Source organism: Schistocerca americana, chromosome 2, assembly GCF_021461395.2.
Source record: "Schistocerca americana isolate TAMUIC-IGC-003095 chromosome 2, iqSchAmer2.1, whole genome shotgun sequence".
NCBI lineage: Eukaryota > Metazoa > Arthropoda > Insecta > Orthoptera > Acrididae > Schistocerca > Schistocerca americana.
Genome location: NC_060120.1, coordinates 54,245,498 through 54,267,659, shown reverse-complemented (window position 1 = coordinate 54,267,659; position 22,162 = coordinate 54,245,498). Strand labels below are relative to the sequence as shown.

The window sequence follows — 22,162 nt, the reverse complement described above, 5'->3', positions numbered from 1 at the left end:
TAGACTTACAATTGTAAATATGTACATTTATCACACACTACAGATCAATCAGTAAAGAAAGATTACACAAACAAAGTGAGACCTGCAATTGAAGAACCACCTGCACAATTCAGAAAAGCTGGTGCTGCTGGAAAGGATCCATATGGCACAGGCTGTGAAGCAGTTATTAAAATGAAGTATGTCATTTTTGGCAGCGTGCTCAGCAACAAGGTGGTCCATTTGTTTCTTGGTCACAGTTTGTTGGTGGCTATTCATGCTGACAGACTGCTTGTTGGCTGTCACGCTCGCATAGAATGCAGCACAGTTATTCAGGCTTAGCTTTTAGACCACAACTGCTTTCATAGGTAGCCCTGCCTTTGAAGGGATAGGTGATGTTTGTGACTGGACTGGAGTAGTTGGTGGCGGGAAGGATGTATGGGACAGGTCTTGCATCTACGTATATTACAGGGGTATGAACCATGGGTTAAAGGGTGGGAGCAGGGATTGTGTAGGGATGGATGAGTATATTGTGTAGATTTGGAGGACGGTGGAATACCACTGTGGGAGGAGTCAGAGAGATAGTGGGCAGAACATTTCTCATTTTACGGCACGAGATTTGTTTTTGTACAAGGTTGGGAGGATAATTACATTCTGTTAAGGCTTCAGTGAAACCCTTGGCATATTTTTGAGGGGGACTGCTTATCACTGCCGATGCGATGACCCTAGGTGGCTAGGGTGTATGGCAAGGTGTATGAAAAGGTATGGTATGAAAAGGGTGTCAGCTGTCGCAGTGGAGGTACTGCTGGTGGTTAGTAGGTCTGATAGGGATGGAGGTACTGATGTAGCCATTTTTGAGGTGGAGGTCAACGTTTAGGAAGGTGGCTTGTTGTGTTGAGTAGGACCAGGTGACGGAAATGAGGGAGTAGTAGTTGAGGTTCTGGAGAAATGTGGGTAGGGTGTCCTCACCCTCAATCCAGATCACAAAGACATCATCAATGAAGCTAAAACAGATGAGGGGTTTAGGATTCTGGGTGTTTAGGAAGGATTTCTCTAGATAGCCCATTAACATGTTGGCATAGGATGGTGCCATGCGGATACCCATAGCCGTACCCGATTTGTTTGTAGGTAATGCCTTCAAAGGAAAAGTAATTGTGGGTGAGGATATAGTTGGTCATAGCAACTAGAAAGTAGGTTGTTGGTTTGGAATCTGTCAGGTGTTGGAAAAGGTAACGTTCAATAGCGGTAAGGCCATGGGCATTAGGGATGTTAGGTACATGGAGGCTGCATCAATAGTGATGAGCAGGGCACCATATGGCAAAGGGGCAGGAAATGTGGAGAGTCAGTGGAGGAAATGGTTGGTATCTTTCATATAGGAGGGTAGGTTCTGGGTAGTAGCAAAGTAAGTGGGCACACTGGAGTGTCGTGGATGGTTGGGTTTATGGACTTTAGGAAGCATGTAGAAGCTAGGAGTGCAGGAAGTGGTAGGGGTGAGTAGAGAGATGGCCTCGAGGTAGAGGTTCTGGGATGGGCCAAAAGATTCGAGGAGTGTCCTGCTGGATTCCGGGAATGGGGTCACTGTGGCAAGGTTTGTAGGTCGATGTATCTGACAGATAGCAGAGTTCTTCTGCCAGGTAATCATTGCGGTGCAAAACAGTGGTGGAGCCTTTGTCCGCAGATAGGATTATAAGGCTGGGATCAGAACCTCCATCCATATCAAACCTACTGACCACCAACAATACCTCCACTTCTACTGCTGCCACATGTTCCATACCAAGAAATTCCTTCAATACGGCCCAGCCACTGGGGTTGACGCATTTGCAGTGATGAGCGGTCCCTCCTGATATATACCGATAGTCTCAATGAAGCCTTCACAGACTGTAATTATCCTCCCAACCTTGTACAAAAACAAATCTCCTTTGCCTTATCTTTCCAGTCTCCCATCACCTTTCAAAGCCCACTGTCTGGCCAAAGAGGTGCATTCCCCTCGTAACTCAGTACCACCATGACTGGAGCAACTTGGGTTTCCACTACATTTCATTGTGTCCTGAAATGAGAAATGTCCTGAAATGAGAAATGTCCTGAAATGAGAAATGTCCTGAAATGAGAAATGTCCTGAAATGAGAAATGTCCTGAAATGAGAAATGTCCTGAAATGAGAAATGTCCTGAAATGAGAAATGTCCTGAAATGAGAAATGTCCTGAAATGAGAAATGTCCTGAAATGAGAAATGTCCTGCCCACTATCCTTCCGACCCCTCCCACATTGGTATTCCACCATCCACCGAACCTACACAATACACTTGTCCGTCCCTACACAACCCTGCTCCCAACCCTTTACCCCATGGCTCATATTCCTGTTAATAGACCTAGATGCAAGACCTGTCCTCCATCACCAACTACTCCAGTCCAGTCACAAACATCACCTATCCCATCAAAGGCAGGTCTACCTGTGAAACCAATCATGTGATCTACAAGCTAGCTGCAACCATTGTGCTGCATTCTATGTAGGCATGAAAACCCACAAGCTGTCTGTCTGCATGAATGGCCATTGACAAACTGTGACCAAGAAACAAGTGGACCACGATGTTGCCGAGCACACTGCCAAACATGACATCCTTTGTTTTAATAACTGCTTCACAGCCTGTGCCATATGTATCCTTCCCACCAGCATCAGCTTTCCTGAATTGCACAGGTGGGAGCTTTCCCTGCAATATGTCCTACGTTCCCGTGACCCTCCCTGCCTCAACCTCTGTTAGTCATGGTCCTCACCTGTCCAGCCCCCTTAGCTGCTCCCATTCCAGCACTACAAATCACTCATTCCACCACTGCACGAAGTCTTTTTACTTCTCTCCTTCACCGTTATCAACAGGTCACATCTCCCCTGCCCTGGCAACTGCATATAGCTGCCCCCTACTGTCCACCACCCCTACCCTACTATACCTCCCTGTCCCCAGCCCTGCCTCCTCCTCAACCCATACAGTCAGCTCTGCCATCATACACTGGTGCTGCTGCTTGCAGTGTGGCTTCAGTTGCCTGAGAATGTAGGAAGGATGGATGTAGATGGTGATAAGTGGTGATAACGGCACCCAATGGCGATGTCTTTAGCACCCACGAAAAAACAGATTGAGATGGGTGTCAATAAAATACCCCATACAAAAAGATAAAATAGCAAGTAAAACACATCTAACAAAGAGTTGAAAACCATATGGACCCACAACGAAGTATGGCATCAGCAGGAAAACATGAATAACACAGGAAGAAAGTGTTAGTAGAGGAGATGGATGTGGCTGGCGGACCGCAAGGGGGAGGGGTGGGGAGAGGGTGGGGGGTGAGAAAAGAGAGAGAGAGAGAGAGAGAGAGAGAGAGAGAGAGAGAGAGAGAGAGAGAGAGAGAGAGAGGAGAGAAGAAGAAGAAGAAGAAGAAGAAGAAGGTGGCACCAGCCACTCCGCAACACATTAAAACCTCCAGCCTAAAAGTCTAGGCCAGAGGCCGGACACATTGTAAAACTCTAAAACTCTAAGTACACTCGTCTCATGATGAACTGAAATAGAGGGCAGATCCCCACCAATTTTTGCCACTGCCCTTGCATCACAGTATAAAACACACACTGTTAATACATGGCGGATAGAGATATGCTCACAACAGGCATCACAAAACAGAGGATCCTGCCACTGTAATACAAAGCTATGTGTGAGAGGACAGTTCCCAATCCTAAGACGAGTGAGTGTGACTTCACTCCGCCTTAGCAACAGGCAGGAGGAACACCATGGCCGGGTTGTGGACTTCACCAACCGTAGCTTATTGGCAGTCACTGCCAGCCATTCCTCCTCCCACAACTGCATGCACTTCCTGTGTAGGACAGAAACGAAAGACTGCAAGGGAATAGGACACTGTGTCACGTCCTGTCCCATGCAGGCCTCCTTGGTCGCCTGATCACCCTGTTCATTGCCCCATATACCGACATGACCAGGCACCCAGCAGAATGACACCTGCTTACCCCGCTGGTGGAGCAAGTACAGCTGGTCAGATATGAGCTGGACGAACTCCTCAGCTGGGCACAGGTTCTGCAACAATTGCATGGCACTAAGGGAATTGGAGCAGATAAGGAAACGTTTGCCAGGAAGACGACGCATCTGCTCCAATGCCTTCAGGATCACGTGGAGCTCTGCTGCAAAAATAGTATACTCAACAGGATGGCGAATCCTGGTGACACGGTCTGAGAACACTACAGAGCAGCCGAGGGAATTCCCGTGTTTCGAGCCATTAGTGTAAATGACTGTGAAACTGTGATGCATATCTAAAATGTTAAAAAACAGAGATTGGTATGTAAAATCTGGTGTACTATCCTTCTTAAAATTAGTCAAATCTAAAATAATTCTGGGTCTCTGGAGGAGCCAGGGTGGAAATCTGCTCCAACCTCGACGTAAAACATTGAGACCAGCCGCTTCCATCTCTAAAAGGCAAGCCTGTGCGCAAATCCCATAGTGCCTCATTGCACATTGCTGGGAATGAAAAAGCCATGCCAGTGGAAGCCGAGCAACGGTATGGTTTGCAGTTGTGTATGGTGTGGACAGCGTTTTATGTATCTGGTGCACCATAAGAAACTGTCGCCTGATGTGAAGTCGCGGTTCACCAGCCTCTGCACAGAGGCTTGGTATCAGGCTTGTTCTAAATGCCCCAGTGGCCAATCAAATGCCTTCATGATGCACCATGTCCAACATTTTCAAATAATAAGGTCTCTGAGACCCATATACTGGGCACCCATAATCGAGCCGAGATCGCACAAATGCCCTATAAAACCAGAGCAGCGAAGTCCTGTCTGCTCCCCATGTAAAGTGACTAAGGTATTTTAAGATACCGAGAGCCTTAAGCGACCATTTCCTCAGGTCCTTAACTTGTGGCAACCATGTAAGTTTGCTGCCAAATATAAGGCCCAGAAACCTCACTGTGTCTGTAAAATTAAGAACAGCATCCCTCATCCTCAACTCAGGAAAGGTTAAAATGGAATGAGAATAGTTAAAAAGAACACACACAGACTTCTCAGTTGAGAACATAAAACCATTCTTCTGCGCCCATTCATCCAAATGTCGAAGAGCGAGTTGCAACTGACGTGTTGTCGTGGCAAGACTGGAAGAGAAGAGAAACACAGAGAAATCATCTACAAACAAAGAATACTGGACAGGACTTTGCACTGCTGACGTAATACTATTAATAGCTATGGCAAAGACAGTCGCACTTTAAACGCTACCTTGAGGGATACCGTTCTCCTGCTCAAAGCGCTCAGACAGAATGTCACCGATTCAGTATCGAAAATAACATGGCGACACAAAGGACCGAATAAAAATGGGAAGACAGCCACAAAAACCCCAGCCTTGAAGCTGCTCGAGGATACTACGCCTCCAAGTAGTATCGTAGGCCTTCTCTATGTAAAAAAATATACCTAAAAGGTGATGCCGGTGCAGGAAGGTGTGTTGTATTGCCGCCTCTGAGACGGCCAGGTTATCAAAGGTGGAGCGATACCTCCTGAATCCACACTGAAAGCGACTAAGGAGATGCCTAGATTCTAACATCCAGACCATGTGGCGGCTGACCAACTCCAAGGTCTTTCCCATGCAGCTAGTGAGGGCAACACTACAATAACTACTCAGGCGCGTACGGTCCTTCCCAGGTTTTAAAAAAAGGAATCAAAAAGGCCTCAAGCCATGAGTCCGGATAGTGACCCGATGCCCAAATGGCATTAAAAAGTGCAAGGAGTGTACTTATGTTTCCGGTAATAAGGTGCTGCAGCATACCACAATGGATTCCGCCGTGACCAGGGGATGTGTCACGAGCCGCAGACAATGCAGAATCCAGCTACCACATGGAGAATGGGCAATTGCAATCTTCATCAGAGGTGGACCGGAAATCCTCTCAGCAACCACTCTATGGTACTAGAAAGCTTGATCCTGACTGGCAGTTGCAGTAACCATGGCAAAATAGGCCACCATTGTCTGGGCAATGTTTCGCAGATCGGTTTGGAGAGTGCTGTTCCCCACTACAGCAGCCATGGGGCACCTCCCGCCTCTCTCATACTACAGAACTCTTCATGGAATGAGTAATGGTGTTCAGGAACTGTTGCCACGACCTCTTCTTGCTTTCTCGAATAATATGACGGCACTTCACCCTCGCTACCTGAAAGGCTGCAAGATTCCCCGCAGTTGGCCGACACTTGAACCTACGCAAAGCCGCACGCCTAGTCCTGATTGCAGAGCGGCATTCGTCAAACCACCAAGGGACAAGGTGCCTCTTCTGCTGTCCCGTCGACTGTGGAATGGGTGCCGCAGCAATGTGGTGGGTTATTTTGGTAATATGATCCGCCCAGTCCTCAACATCGGCACAGTGTTCAAACTGGGCTACCTGCCAGTAAAGTGTCCTAACTGCTCTACGGAGCACCCATCGCAGCGGCTTCTTACTGGGTCCCATCCCATCTGGCAAGTGGATCCAGATGGGGAAGTGATCACTGCCATGCAAGTCGGTGACCACTTCCCATTGAGCCATGTGAGAAAGGGCTGGAGAGCAACATGAGAAATCGATGGCAGAGAATGACCCAGTCGCAGTGCAAAAGTGTGCGCTCTGTCCCATATTTAGCAGATATGCACACGAAGACATGAGAAGCCTCTCAACTGCTCTCCCCAGGGACAGGTAGTTGCAGAGCCCCAGAGTACACTGTATGCTTTAAAATCACCACAGAGGACGAAGGGGTGGGGGAGCTGTGTAAGAATGTCGTCAAGAGCCTCTTCGTCAAGTGCATTATGTGGCGGCACGTAAAGGCAACATATTGTCAACGGAGGATGCAAGTGCACTGATATTGCAAATGCTTGTAAATTCATCGTAAGGGAGAGAGGCAAGGAGTGGTAGTCGGTATTGGCGAAAATACCGTCTCCTCCTCTAGCTCTCTCTCCACTCAGGGCATCATCTTTGTGGAGGACATAGCCCCGAAGCTCAAGGGTGTATGACTTGACGGAAAAGTGTCTACTGGAGACACAGTAGTCTACCCTGAGAGAGTAGACAAAGTTCCTCCACATGCGTCCTGAACCCCTGCAAATTCCACTGAAGTATGGGAACCATCTATCATGGTGGTGGCACTTTCAACCTGTCTCTCCACCAGGGTGGGGAGACGAGCAGGTGGAGGGGCAGTCATGGGTCAAGATGATTGCCCTACACATTCCTCACATTCCATCAGCTCTGGGGAGGAGTCAGAAGAAGCAACATGTAGAATCAGATTGACAAGTTTGGATGGTTTACCACTTGACTTTACCTGCTGTTGCTGCTTTACAGTAGCTTTTCACGGCTTTGTGGACTTTGATTGAGCCGGAGGAGGAGTGGTAATGGCCATGCTGGGCTTCTGAAAAGGCTCAGCGCAGCGGTCATCTATTTTTGATGAAGGCGTTACTGGCTGAAAGCTTTATTTGTGATAGTCTTTCTGTTGTGCCTATCTGTGACTCAGCATCTCGGCTATAAGGTGAGTAGCAACTTACCTTTTCATAATATTGTTACATCCTATCCTGGGTTTTCCATACAATAATTTAAGAGTATGTGTAACAATAATTAAAAATAGAAGTCACTATTACATACTTATTAAATTTTTCTGGACCAATATTTGGCCACAGAGTGTGTAGGCTGAAGCCTTACCTGATCTCTGGCAATGCATGTAGTTGGGCACACACTGCATTGCAATAGGTGATCTGTGCAAAACCACACTCACACTGTGTTAACTGTGTAGCCCATCTGCGTAGGTTGAATCTGCACCATGTGACCACTTCAAAGTCAGCTGAGTGTCTTCCAAATGGCACAGTTTTCTGTGTGGCCAGGGGGCATTCTCTCAGTTGGTACCAGCCAGTCTTTGCTGTGCTGGCTCCTATTGCACTACTCCTGAAATCTTCCTTCCTTAAGTGGTTCTGCAAGCACCTTGGTTGTTCTCAGAAAGCTCTTTCTTGACTTAAGTCTTAGTTGTACTGGATGGTGTCCAAAAAGAGGACGGGTGGGGATGGAGGACTGCAGATGTTGTGGCTTTGATGTTATAGTTTTTGGCTGCTGGAAAGTTGACACAAGTATGCGGAAGTTTCACTCCTTATTTTATATCATCATTCCTTTCCCTCACTTACTCACATATACAATGCAGTTATTACTATCTATTAATTTCCGAGAGTGGCAACAGAATCCCATTTACCCCTCACTTACTCACATATACGATTCAGTTATTACTATCTATTAATTTCCGAGAGTGGCAACAGAATCCCATTTACAGCCCCCCCCCCTTTCCATATTTTATTCCTATCATCTTTCTCTTTCTCTCCCCAGAAAGTCTGGGAATGTGACAACACAAATTTTGCGCCTTTTTCCTGTATGGACAAAATGTGCTTAGAAAAGAAGAAGAAGAAAGAAAGACTGCTTTTTATGTATACACATTCATATTTGGAGTCGGATAATCTTGTTTACATTTTATGTGATAGAGTTACTTAGACACACAGCTTACTCGAATAACTATCAAAACCTTCTTACCGTCATGATAGTGTCAAGGATTCCCACATAGTTTGACTCTGTCTGCAGAAGCTCGAAGAATACTTGTTGACGAGGGCTTAAATTTTTTCTTGGTGTCTCACTAAGCACAGCTTCAACTTCTGAAATATAAAGGCATTACAAGCTCATAACATAAAATATGTTAAACCTGGTCAGCAAAATAATGACTTTCAAAAATCGTGAGACAGTAGTAAGAGACTGTTTTCCCACACTAGAAGTCATGGTACCATGACAATGTGTAAGTACTAAAATGTGTGTAACAAAAAAAGGGAACTTACCATCTTGTTTGTCAGGTGTTGCAGAACATGAGTCAAGGAATGATCCACTCATACTGAGTAGACCCGCATCACTGACTGATGATCTCCTTTTGTGAATGGCTGGAGATTCATTTTGTTGCAGTAGGCGTGATGCCACATCTCTTAAGCGTTTCCGCTTCCTTGCACGAACAGAAGCTGTAGAAGATGGAGTATCCTGCGAGGTACGCCAGCTTGCTGGACTCTGAGCTGTTTCTAAGTACTGGAGAAGAATAGAAACTAGAGTGTAGCAAACAAAATCAAAATGATGAAGGAATGAATGAAATTGTGTGGTGCTGAAAATCAAATTTCAAATACCACTTAGGTGTTCACATTCATTGACCAACTATAACTTAGGCAGGTATTAACCCTTGCAGTGCCAAATACGATCCAATCGGATCGTGCGGTACGTGCGGAAAGTGCCAGGTACGATCTAATTGTACTGCCATTTACGCGCACTTTTCTTTCAAACTGAGGCACAGATCGTGGTATATTCATGTTGTGAAGACAAACTAAGGTCGAAAGATAGTCGTCAGGTACTTCGTTTTGATTGTCGATGCCAATAATCGATATTTTAGAGTTTCAAACACATGGTTGTGTTTTGTTCATTTCAAAGGTAATATGCCGCCACCAAGCAAGAAGCCTCGTTTGAGTGTGATGTATACCACAGAAAGTAGTGAAAGGGAGAACGATTTTGCAGGTTTTTCGGACAGTGGATTGATCTATGAGTGGTCTAGTGGTGATATCACATCATGCGAGTCATCAATAGCCGAATCTGCACCCAGCAACGATGAAGACAATGTTGAAAAATTGACTGCAGCCAGCAACATGTTTGCTGAAATTGGAATGGATGAGTTGAACAATCCTGCTCCCCACCGCTTCACATTTTCGGAATTACCAGGCCCCAAACATGTACCAATAAATTCTAAGCCAATTGATTTTTTTTAACATTTTTTTCCGTGCAAGTGTTTACGTTAATGGCAATGGAAACAAACAGACATGCTTGGCTATTTCTCGAAGCAAATGTAAAGTTATCAGTGAACTCTCGTGTGAGAAACTGGTATCATACCACAGGCCAGAAATGAGGGCTTTTGTGGCAGTAATACTAAATATGGGACTCGTAAAGAAACCAACAATTTTTAGTTACTGGTCAACAAACGGAGATATGGCAAATCCATGGTTTTCCCGAATGTTTTCGCAAATAGATTTCAGTTGCTCCCAAAATTTTTACACTTGACAGACAAGTAAGAAGGGATTACATCCCAAATCTGTTGGTCAACATTTGTGTGTCAATAAATGATCCTAAAACTTAATTGGTATATGTTATTTTCTGTTGGAACTAGTGACAAAATTATAGATGTTTTACCCATTTCTCGCATCAGTTTTTTCAGGGTGCATTATTTTCTAAAATATGTGACACAAACACACAAACAAATATAACATCATTCAGAATACTATTTAGACTGATAATATGAACACAAATTTTAAATTCAATTATTTTACATGTGGCTAAATATGACTTAAAACCAAAGTTTTACTTTTTTCCACTCAAAAACTCTAATACAAATATTGTTTTCTTTAGAAGTATGAGGCCTAATAGTGTACTCTGCTAATATTCCTGTAGCTGAAGGTACTAGCTACATAAGAAAAACAAAACTAAGGTCCAATGATAAACGGTTCAGATTTTATGGTAAGTTTAACAAACTTCTGCAATTCACTACAAAATCGCCTGGCACTTTTCAGCTGATACCTTGAAAATCGCATGGCATTAAAAGGGTTAATGTAAAGTTCCCAAATAAAGAACCAAGTCTACAGTTTTTGTTCCACTACTCAAACATTTGTACAGCAGTGGAATCAGCAACAAATCTGATGATTTAATTTACTATTGATACAGGTATATTTGATAGGTTAGAGTTATAAGAAATAAAGCAGTTTTTCATTCAATAAAAACTGAGAAAGAAGTAGTCATGGTCCGTTTACATAACCATCGCAATATTCAATATCCAGCTGAAGCAACAGCAGGAAACCATGGGCAGCATCAGATGGCCAGGCAGGGATGGGAGACATGCACGGCTCATATGAAACATCGAAAGCTTATATCCACAATAAGAAAGAACTTAAAGGTGTGTGGTATGGAACTGTTAGGAAGAACACAAAAAAAAGAAAGTACAGGGAAAAGGTGAAACATTTGGAGAAAGATATAATGAAAGGAGTGACGTCATCAACTCACTGTAGGTGAGGAGTCAGCAGGAACCTAAATGAGACAGGAAGTGTTCGTGATCTATTGGACGAATCATTTTTCAGGGACAGCAGGATATGCATAAACCTGCATGACTACATTGCACCAACACTGCAGCTTGCACTGCACTTTGATACCTATGAAAATAACAAGCCAAGCCAACAAATCTAATGAACATTTCACAATATCACAATTTCTTAACATTATTGTGTAAAACTGGTCAGCAGATTTCATTAATTAGTGAGGAAGTCGAAGTTCCCAAGTAGTTCACTTCCTCTGGTTATCTCTGGTACTATCGCAGGAGGCAATGAGCAAGACTGAGGCTGGCTGGAATAAACAAAGGATACATTGTTCTGACCTGAATAGATCCAGTTAGTGGATCAGGAATTACCAACTAGTGTCCTCTGTACACATATTTCTGGTATTATTGTAGGGGCTATGAAAAAATTCAGATGATACTCATCTGTCAGAGGATGAGGGAACAAACGCAAGTCAAGAAACACCTTAAACCAGAGATGCATTCTGATTACAGGTGGAAAATGATGCCTGGCAACAGAAACAATCATTCGTCAAAAGCTTCAATAGATCCAAAAGAAGCAAACAAGTGAAAAACATTGAGAAAAACTGTTCAAAGTTTTTGCGAAAGGAAATATTTTAGTCAAAAAGCTTCCCAATCACAATTTTTTTTATCAGTCAATTTCAAGGCACTCGTTCTTCGTTTTCAGGCACATAGCAAAGTATACAGGTTTTTCCCTGGAGATGGGTTAGTAATTAACTCAATGATTTTTATTCACCTGCACATGAAAGTTACACGATAATCACACAAAGAATGATCAGAAATAAAAATGCATATACTTCGTCATTTCACTACAAGAGACAGTGTTTGGTGATGGTAGGTACCAATTTACTTACGTCTTCAAACAGATGTTCCTTCTCATCTGCTTGTGCTTCATTTTGTACAGACTTCCAAAACCATTCTGCTTTGACAATTGGAGCATTAATGGTCAGGTCAGGAACGCTTTGTACATTTGATTCATCCACAACCTAAAGAGAATAAATGAAAACATACAAAATTATCTTTTAATGACAAACACTTAAATAAATCTAGCTACATTAAGTTTTCAAACCAAATTAATTGTATCTTGAAACAAAACTATTAATTTCCTAACAGGCTAGAAAAACTTACAAATTACTAAGAGAAAATGGATGGCTAGTACTTACCTTCAAGATACTCTCAATAAGACATGCAATGACCAAATGTTGCGACCAAAGTACGTGAGACCTGTTTAACTATTTTCTTCCTGTATTTCCAACTAGATTCAGTGTTATATAGTAAAGATATACACAGTGTACTAAAGGAAACAAGAAATCAGATGACAGACAATGAGAAGGAGTGCATCGTACCACCACAAGAAAACAATTTGTTTCATGTGAAGAGTTAATGATGGTATAACAGAAGAAATAGTAAAATCTGGGGAAGAGATGGTAAAAAAGCCTGCACAATTATTTAAAGAGTTCCTATGTAAGAAAGCAACACCAGATAGTTGCAACACCACTGGGATTATTAGATCCACAAGGAAGAGACCAAAGAAGATTTGACGGCCCATTATTCTTTTTAGTAGAATTTAATATTTTTATAAAACTGCCTGTAAAAAAGGGCATTAGGAGTGTGTAGAGCACAATTGATCATTTAAATGTTGTCAAAACAAAGGCAGCAGCAGACATTGTTTTGCCAACAATCCCACATTCATCTTGGATCACATCTGGTGAATGGAACTTCAGACACTTTTATGTTCAAAAGACCTAAAAGAAAGGAAAGCAGGGGTCCAGAACATAACTGAATTGAGAAATGATGGTGATGCTACATCAGGGGACCAATCTGTTAGGCCTAGGAAAACAACTGTAGTAAATCCAGATGCAACTTCACTTTTGGAACAGATAGACTGGTTAGTATATGAACCTCCATTTACTTATGAATTCAAAATATGAGAAATAAGGAAATAAGACAGTTTATTCAATACCTAATGCAAGTTGCAAAGTGGCAGTGTCATGGACAGTCCGTAGGGCAGTATGTGATGAGGACAGAGGCTTCTGGCAAGATGAGAAATGGGAAGGATATGTTAAGAGGCCAGAAAGAAAGCAGAAGATTGTTGTCTAAGAATCAATATAAACAAGATTGGATTAATATTTTTGGTTGAAGCTTTTTACATTATTTACACTGCATTTTTAGCGATTGATAATAGAGAAAGAGAATATAAAGAAAATTGTCTGAGGTCATTAATCCACTTTTTGAGCAAACTTTGGTGAAGTTTATTTTAATTTAATGCTTTAGCGTAAATTTACCAAGCTAAATGTTTATGAATAACAAAAAATCTTTTAAATCAGGATATTACACATCAAAAGGCACATTTCGGGCTCCCTCATTCACAAAATCACTAAATTTTATTATTGACCCCTAAAATGACACATTCTACTGTCAGAGAATAAGTGACATCACATGCACAGAATGCACATAAACTCAAATACAGGGCACAACAAAGAAACTGCTGTGAAAGCTGTAAAGTAAGTAACAATATTTAAAAGTTTTTTTCAAGACAGGCAAAGCAAGTTCAACATTGAAGAGAGAATTCATTCTATGAACCCACATGAATTTATACATTCAGACGTCTGTGGGTTGGCGTCACTTGAATCAACTAGTGATGCACATTTTCTTATATCACATTAAAATGATGCAACCAGGTACAGGATTGTTTACTTTCCCAGACACAAACCTGACATCACTGATCGAATTCACAAATGCAACACTCACATCTGAGTGACAGGAAACAGCTTGTGAGAAGCCTTTAAATTTAGCTAGAAACAACTGTTCAACACATAACACAGTAGAACAGACAATCCCAACGCGTTAATCTAAAATTGTTGAAAGTGCGTGTATGATGTTGAAAGCCAAGACGATTCCCAAGTTTTTATGGCACATGCAGTTAATAATGCTGTATAATACTAAATAGGATTCCAACAACACATAATTTGAAATGTACTCCATACGAGTTGTAGAATGGACAAAAACCCAATGTTGGACACCTTCAAATCTCTGAATTCAATGCATTTGCCATAGAAATTCTGAAGAAAACTTGGTGCCAAAGTCATATGGAATAGGTTCACACACACACACACACACACACACACACACACACACACACACACAGATATATATATATATTCGAAGACTTCAGAAGTTACGGAACCCAGTACATTGTCCTCGATGGTGAGCATTCATCAGAGACCAGGGTATGATCAGGAGTACCCCAGAGAAGTGTGATAGGATTGCTAATATTCTTTATATACACGCTTGATTTGGCAGACAGGGTTGGCAGCAATCTGTGGCTGGGTGCTGGTGATGCTGTGGTGTACGGTAAGCTGTCGAAGTTGGGTGACTGTAGGAGGATACAAGATCAAAAAAATTTCTAACTGATGCAATGAATGGCAGCTACCTCTAAATGTTAATGCGTATGAGTAGGAAGAACAAACCCATAACGTTCAGATACAGCATTATTAGTTTCTGCTTGACATAGTCACATCATTTAAACACCTGGACATAATGTTGCAAAGCAATTCTAACTGGAACGAGCTTGTGAGGATTGGTGTAGCGAAGGTGAATGGTTGACTTCAGTTTATTGGGGGAATTTTGGGAAAGTGTGGTTCATCTGTAAAAGAGAACACATACGGTTCACTAGTGCAACCCATTCTTCAGTACTACTTGAGTGTTTGGGATCCGTACCAGGTCGGATTGAAAGAAGACATTGAAGCAATTCCAAGGCAGGCTGCTACATTCATTACTGGTAGGTTTGAACAACACATTTGGAACAAATTTGTGTTAAAGAGACACTTCAGAAACTCAAATGGGAATCCCTCGATGGAAGGCACCATTCTTTCCAAGGAAAACTATCCAGAAAATTCAGAGAACCAGCACTTGAAACATAGTGCAGAACAATTTCACTGCTGCCAACATACATTGCAGGTAAGGACCATGAAGATCAGATATGGGAAATTAGGGCTCATACGGAAGCATATAAACATACATTTTTCCCGCGCGCTGTTTGCGAGTGGAATATGAAAGGAAATTACTAGAAGGTACCCTCTGCCATGTACTATACAGAGGCTTGCAGAGGATTCATGTAGTTGTAGATATACTTTCTAGTTTTCTGAGCTGTGCACATATTTACCTTTCATTTTTCATAACTGTGTGTGTTCTTCAGTCAACTACTGTAAAGTTCAATCAAATAAATGAGTCATTTAACTGATATAAGAACTTTATTTATCTCTGCAAATCTTCAAGTGTTGTATCAGATACTGTTCCTATACCACAGCTGAAACAAACTTTCATATTTGTACATATTTTTTCTGGGTTCACACACTTGTCTATCTTCAAGGAGGTCAGATCTCGTTGTGCTCCAATGAAATAAAGGAGTGTTACCGTATTTACCCAAGTATAAGACGACCATGACTATGAGATGACCCCCTTTTCCTCAAGAGACTTTTCGAGAAAAATTTATTGTTAACATATTCTGACTAATCAAAATTACAAACTTTTTTTTACAAAGTACGTGCCTAAAAAGTTAACATCATACTTATATTCAATTTAAGCCATTTATTGATTGTCTACATTTGAATAACACAAGGATAAATAAAATAAATGAAGAGAAACGGTTTACATTAATTTGTGGACCATCATCTTTCCTACATTTTTTGCTTGCCAACCCTGATATCTGTGATATCACTATTTCAATCATCGTTATTCAAACACCACAGCTGAGAAATATCTATCTTTGTTGTCACAAATATTTGGCTGGTTCTTCCAAATATGTTGCAATTTCCGACATTGTGGCTAGACCTGAGAACATAGCTGTTTTGATCTGAATATGTATTGCATTTCACTTCTATACTGATGTGAAAATGTTACAATGTCTCTTGCTTCCTAACATATCTGCCTGTTTCTCTCTCCCTGTTTGCATAGAACCAGAAGCTGACACAACCCCTTTCATTCTCATCACATCACAATGAACGCTGATAACAGCATAGGAGGGGGGGGGGGGGCAACAATAAGATTCAGAAGTTAGGAGGTTAACTGTCATTTAAGATAGAATTTGACATAACAGCAAAGATGCAAGATGAGATGGACACTGGGCAACAGCCAACTAGTGTCAAAGAACCAAATAAAATCCAATTTTAGGTGGAAAATTGCAATAATAGTTACATAAACTGCTATAATACTGAGCAGGTGCGGCTCGTAGTTAAAGGCTCTGAGGCGGAGCCGCCCCAAAATATATGTTAAAGTAAATTTCGCAAGAACGTATTACATAATTTAAAGTATCAGGACGAATTTTGCATATTTCCCATTCCGATTAAAATAACAACAGTTAATGTTTTTGAAACTGTTTGTATCGATAGATGTTTTCTGAACAGTTAGTAGTGTTTAGGCTGCGCCTTGGAACATCCGTAAGCTGCATGTAGTAGCGGTTTGGGGGTGTGGCTTCTACATAGCACTGCTCTTTACGGGCGACCCGAAGGCTCAGAGCTTGCGGCCTAAGGGTGTCATATCAACCACCACACATTTTTCATGTTCCACTATCTATGTAAGAAAGGAATGTAGAGTGGCCGAAACTTCGCTATCCAAACTCTGTCTCTGGACACCTCTACTACGCTTGGATGCGTCATTAATCAACGTTTAGTATTATTGTTTTGATAATGTTTTACATAGTTGTTTTGTTTCTGCCACTGGCTATTTTATCCACATTTAGAATAAGTTTGCAAATATCCCGCCAGAGTGCAAAGACTACAGTAACATAACAGTACTGCCATCTAGCGAGAGTTTCATTAAGTGATTAGAGGACAAAGCACGCGAAATTTGTTCCGTTACTTTACTTTCCTAGCTTGCTGATGCTAACTACTTTTGTTGATACCGTGTGATATTAGCAAGTTTCTTTTTCATAGTATATTTTGCAAGATTTTAGTGAGTTTTACTTCCTTGTGAATATCTGCGACATACCACGAGTGTGAAACCAGCACAATATGAATTCAGTGTGCAATTTAATACGTAAAAACTTGGAACACAGCCATAGGATGAAAGTGAAAGAACTTGGTGCACCCAGACCCGATCTAACGATTAATCAAGAACAGAAACAGTGTAAATCTAGGCAAGGATACAAATGCAGTTTTAATACAGCAATATATGATGCAGCTGAGTGGTTGTGTGGTTGTGAAGTGAAAAATGCATTTTTGTGTTTCACCTGTCTTCTTACAAATATTACTGATAGTGCCTGGCCTGAAACTGGTATCACTGACTTAAAGAATTTTCACGCAAAGGGGAAAAAACATAATTCCAGCGAAAAATATTTAAGTGGTTTCATTGAGTTTTCAATGCTAGGGAAAGTGGACATTATGTGCCAATTAGACAGTGCTTACCACTGGAATATAAAGATATATAATGAAAATGTGTCAAAAAAATCGGTATATTCTGGGTAAACTGATAGGCTGTATTAAATTTTGCGGGAAATTCGAGCTTGCCTTAAGGGGCCACGATGAAACAGAAGATTCCAAAAACCCACGAATTTTTCGAGGATTAGTCAGTCTTATGGCAGAACTGGACTGCGTCTTGAAGCAGCACACTGAGAAATCAGAAAATCGTGTTTTCTTAGGCCTATCGAAGACAATTCAAAATGAACTCCTGGAATCAATTTATGAGGTATGCCTCAATATCATCAGGAGTCAACTGTCAAAGGCAAACTTTCTTGCAATAGAAGTTCATGAAACTACTGACTGCGCAAATTTGTCACAATTGGTCCTAATAATTCGCTATGATCTACTGGGACAAATAAATGAAAGATTTATTTCCTTTGTACGCCCAAAAAGTCACAGTGCAGACGATGTAACTGCAGCTGTTCTCTGCGAGCTAGAGAAAATGAATGTACGTGAAACACCTGAAAAACTGATAGCTCAGTATTCCGATGGTGCTCCTGTTATGAGTGGCCATAAAAGTGGAGTTCAAACTAGAATTAGAGAAATGTACAGGAATGCTCACTTTATTCACTGTTACGCCCATCAGTTCAATTTAATTGTTGAGCGTTGTGTGACAGGCAATAAACAAGTACAGATCTTCTTTAGCAACTTGGAAGGAATTCCCACCTTTTTTTCCCCCGGTCTTCTAGCCGTACAGCCATTCTTGACGAAGTAGTGGAGAAGCATATTCCTACATGTACTCGGTTCATCCGATGGAATTTTAAATCACGGAGCGTAACCACTGTGTACAAATACCAAAAGGAAATTGTTGAGTGCCTAGAAAGCATTATTGATGATGATGCCAGTGATTACAAGACAATAAACAAGGCCACGGGACTGAAGGGTTTCCTGCAAGACGAAGATTTCCTCTTTCGGTTAATTTTTTTTAATACAGTCATGCCTCATTGTGACATTCTCTTTAATCAACTGCAGCAGAGGAATATTGATGCAGTGAAAACTGTTGAATATGTATCACACTTTGCAGATTCTGTCCAGCAAATTAGGGCCTCACTTGAACCTGACGATCACTGGGAACAGGTAGAACCAACTGCAAAACGGGGACGTTACACAGAATCAAGAATAGTGTGTGCATGAAACGTTTGCGACCTCATAACAACTCAGATCAGAGAACGATTCAGTTTCAGCGATCACTTATCGATTGCACAACTGTTTGATCCATCGTTGTTTGCAAAACATCAAACTATTTTTCCGGAAAAAGAGCTTAAAATAGCTGTTAATTTGTTCAATTTACAGTCTTCAGATCTATGTCACGAGCTGAACGTGTTGTACAACCAAAAAGATTTGATGAAGACATCGGGTGCTTTGACCTTGTTGAACTTTCTTTACGATAACAATCTGGCTAAAGCTTTTCCTGAAAGTGTAAAACTTTTGCAAATAATAGTAACCTTCCGTATGACGAGCGGAGAGGCAGAACGCTGTTTCTCTACATTAAAGCGAGTGAAAACATTCATGCGCAACACTATGAATGAGGACAGACTTTGTGCGCTTGCAATGTGTTCCCTAGAAAAAGAATTGCTGAATCGGCCAAATCTCAATGAAATGGTCATACACCATTTTGCTGCGCAGAAGGGGAGACGAGCTGACTTCATCTATAAACAAATGAATTGAGGTAAGCAAAAGTGCATTCATAATTGATAAGAGGTAATTTCTTTATATTTAAGTCCTACTTAGCCTATTAAGTGAAGTGAGTAAAAAAGGGTTGTGTCATGTTTAGCCAGTCATAAACGTGATGACATTTTCTGAAAGGAATCACTTTTGGTACCGTTACAGTGTCACATTTTGTGTAATTTAGCACAACAAACCATACTAAAAATGACGTATTTGGAGAGATCTTTAGTGTGCTATTTCACATATATGCATATTTTTATAATACACAATAAATACGAACTGCTCGCTTCTCAAACATGTGAATTAATATGGCAGTTGCACAGATTGCTCATGCCACCCAATCACAGCACAAGACCTGTGACGTCACCAAAACATCACAGTATCGTCATGCGAACTCGTAAACTTTGGGCTTTGGAGGTAAACCACAAACCCCTTAAGTTTAGAACTGAAAACACCAAAAATATTAAGCAGCCGCAAAGTTAACATTCATCGCATTAAAGATCTCTCCGAAACGTGTCTTTTCATATGATTTGCTGCAAAGTGTCAGAAAATGTAATGATGACGTATAAAATCACTAACCAAAGATTTTAACTCAAAGTTAGCTTCTAATGACATTTAATACCTGATTATAGAAGATACAGTATGTAAAATTATGGGTACAGAGTTATCTCTCCACCCCCTCCCCCTGAATTCTTAGTTGTTTATGTCAGACTAATCTGTAACGTAACCCGAGGTCTATGTTGGCTCCGATTGATAAATGCCGCAGCCCTCCCCAGTATAGCAACCACGAGCCACACCTGATACTGAGAGGTAGAACTGACAATGGCAAAAAAGGAACTGAAGTTACAGAGAATGACAAAAGAGAGGAGCCTTGGGAAAAACAGCTAAGGTCTGAAATAAGCTTAGCAAAAACAATGAGAAGAGTTATTAAAAGAGGATAATGATCACCATACTAACTCTTGCACTCCCTTCAACATGGAGCTTCCACCCCCCCCCCCCCCCCCCCCCACGTTACATGAAGATGCAGTCTTTGAAATTCCTGAAAGTTGCTAAATCTCAATGATTAATTACATAAATTTCAGTTTTTCACACTAAGAAAGTGCACAGCTCCAAAAATTAAAAGCTTGTTGTCACATCACTGTGTGTGCCAATGAGATGTTATTATTTATGCCTTTATCTGGCAAGTTTAAGACCTTTACGCTCTTACGTATTTACCACATACAAAAGTTTAAACTGGAGTTTTCTGAGAAAACAATCTTAATTCATGTGAATTGCTACTCTAAAGTAATCTCAATCAGCACCTACATATACTATCGGCCTAACAAACCATTTGATTTCCATGTTACAATTTGGCATTTACTTTTATAAGTCCTACCACCTACCTACAAACGCCTGCCCCCCCCCCCCCCCCCCCTTTACTGGTTTACTAATTAAAGCACAATTATTACACAAAATCATGCACAGTAAAAAGAAAAATAAGTATGCACATCACCATACAGAATGGAAAGAAAAGTATGAGAAAGACGAATCAACAAAGCATCTTCAATTCTCACAACCAGAATTATCTACAATAGAAGATATTATACCAGAACAAGCATATCATGCAAAAAAAGATAAGAATTTAAGCAAACATAGCTAAGCAAAAATTTTATATAATCTTGTTTCAAATGTTCAATTCATGATCTCATCAACATGCTTTTGTCTTTTTTCCACGTATAAAAGAAGTGGATGTGATTCAACTTAAAGTCACTTTTATAACTACAAATAAACACTCAAGTCATATGTAGTCCTACAAAGTAACCTGTTCCTTTTCCTGTACCACTATGCAACTACAATGATACCTAACATAATCAATATAGAGTACAAGCTTTATAAAAATCTCAGTTCAGTTCTCTCATAATAAAGTGCGCTGGTAACATCCCTACCATATAAATAAATATAAAGGAACAGGCCACTAAGAGGATATTATGGACAAAAAATGAGATTAAAAGTTAGCATATGCAAGTACCAGTTCAGTTAATACATCCTCTTCAGCTACACGTGGGTATCCACATGACTTCACTGTTGGTTTGCACACTGCTGTTATTGTGGGAGAGGAAAACTGCGGGCTTCTGCCTCTGTCTGAATCCGAAATTACTTCCATAAATAATGTCTTGTAAGGTCCAAAAGATGTATTCATTGCTGATTTGCAGGCAGATTCTTCATGTACTGACTCCCTAGCTTTTCCTGTCTCAATATCAAATTTTGGCATTTTGTCAGGCACAAAATAGTCTTCAACAGATAATTCTGTTCCAAGCGATGAAGCAGAGCGCTTTGGAATGCATTTCCTGTGTTGTGCACTCTGAACAGAATGTTCCATGAGACTGTTTGTCCTAACTTTAGGAACTGAATTTGTTATTTGCTTGAAAACATGGCGTTCTCCTGAATCGGAATCATTTATTAGAGTGACACAGCTTTCATTCATGACATTTTCAATGTCAACCATGTCACATTTATGTAGTACACTTTCACCAAAAGACAGGCATCTGTTTATTCCATTAGAGGCTGGTGATATGCTTCTGTCTTTTACACATAAACTAGAGAACCCGGAGTTGTTTTCCATACTTCGTCCACAATGACAGTAAGGTGTTGAACATCTGGGTGATGTTAATTGCTGTGGAGCAAGGTCAGTGGGCGTATTGTTAGACAACCTTGTAACTTTAGTGTTAAGATTAGTAGTAGCAGTGCTGCTGGTTGGAGACAGAGACCATCTTTTACTGATCACCATCCTATGCTTCAGAAGATAGTATTTTTCAGCCCCGTCAACAACCTGCAAAATAGTGTTACATTTCTTTCACTGCTGATACATGCTAAGGATGGTAAATTCATATTGACATCTTTTGACAGTAAGCAATGCAACCTGATTCCAGC

At 41.1% G+C, this 22,162-nt stretch overlaps 1 protein-coding gene across 5 annotated transcripts in view; it reads right to left on the bottom strand.

The window, feature by feature from the left end:
- The window catches only part of LOC124594810 (protein ECT2), a 217,346-nt gene that overhangs the window by 90,751 nt on the left and 104,433 nt on the right, over positions 1-22,162 (bottom strand). For 3 of the 5 annotated variants that reach the window (XM_047133249.1, XM_047133247.1, XM_047133248.1), the window contains exons 7-10: positions 21,261-22,061; positions 11,981-12,112; positions 8,815-9,052; positions 8,519-8,637 (exon numbers count right to left, since the gene is read on the bottom strand). In XM_047133249.1, the coding sequence (XP_046989205.1) occupies positions 8,519-8,637; positions 8,815-9,052; positions 11,981-12,112; positions 21,261-22,061 (1,290 nt within the window). The remainder of the gene's footprint in view (positions 1-8,518; positions 8,638-8,814; positions 9,053-11,980; positions 12,113-21,260; positions 22,062-22,162) is intronic. The other 2 variants (XM_047133250.1, XM_047133251.1) reach the window with 1 other exon arrangement.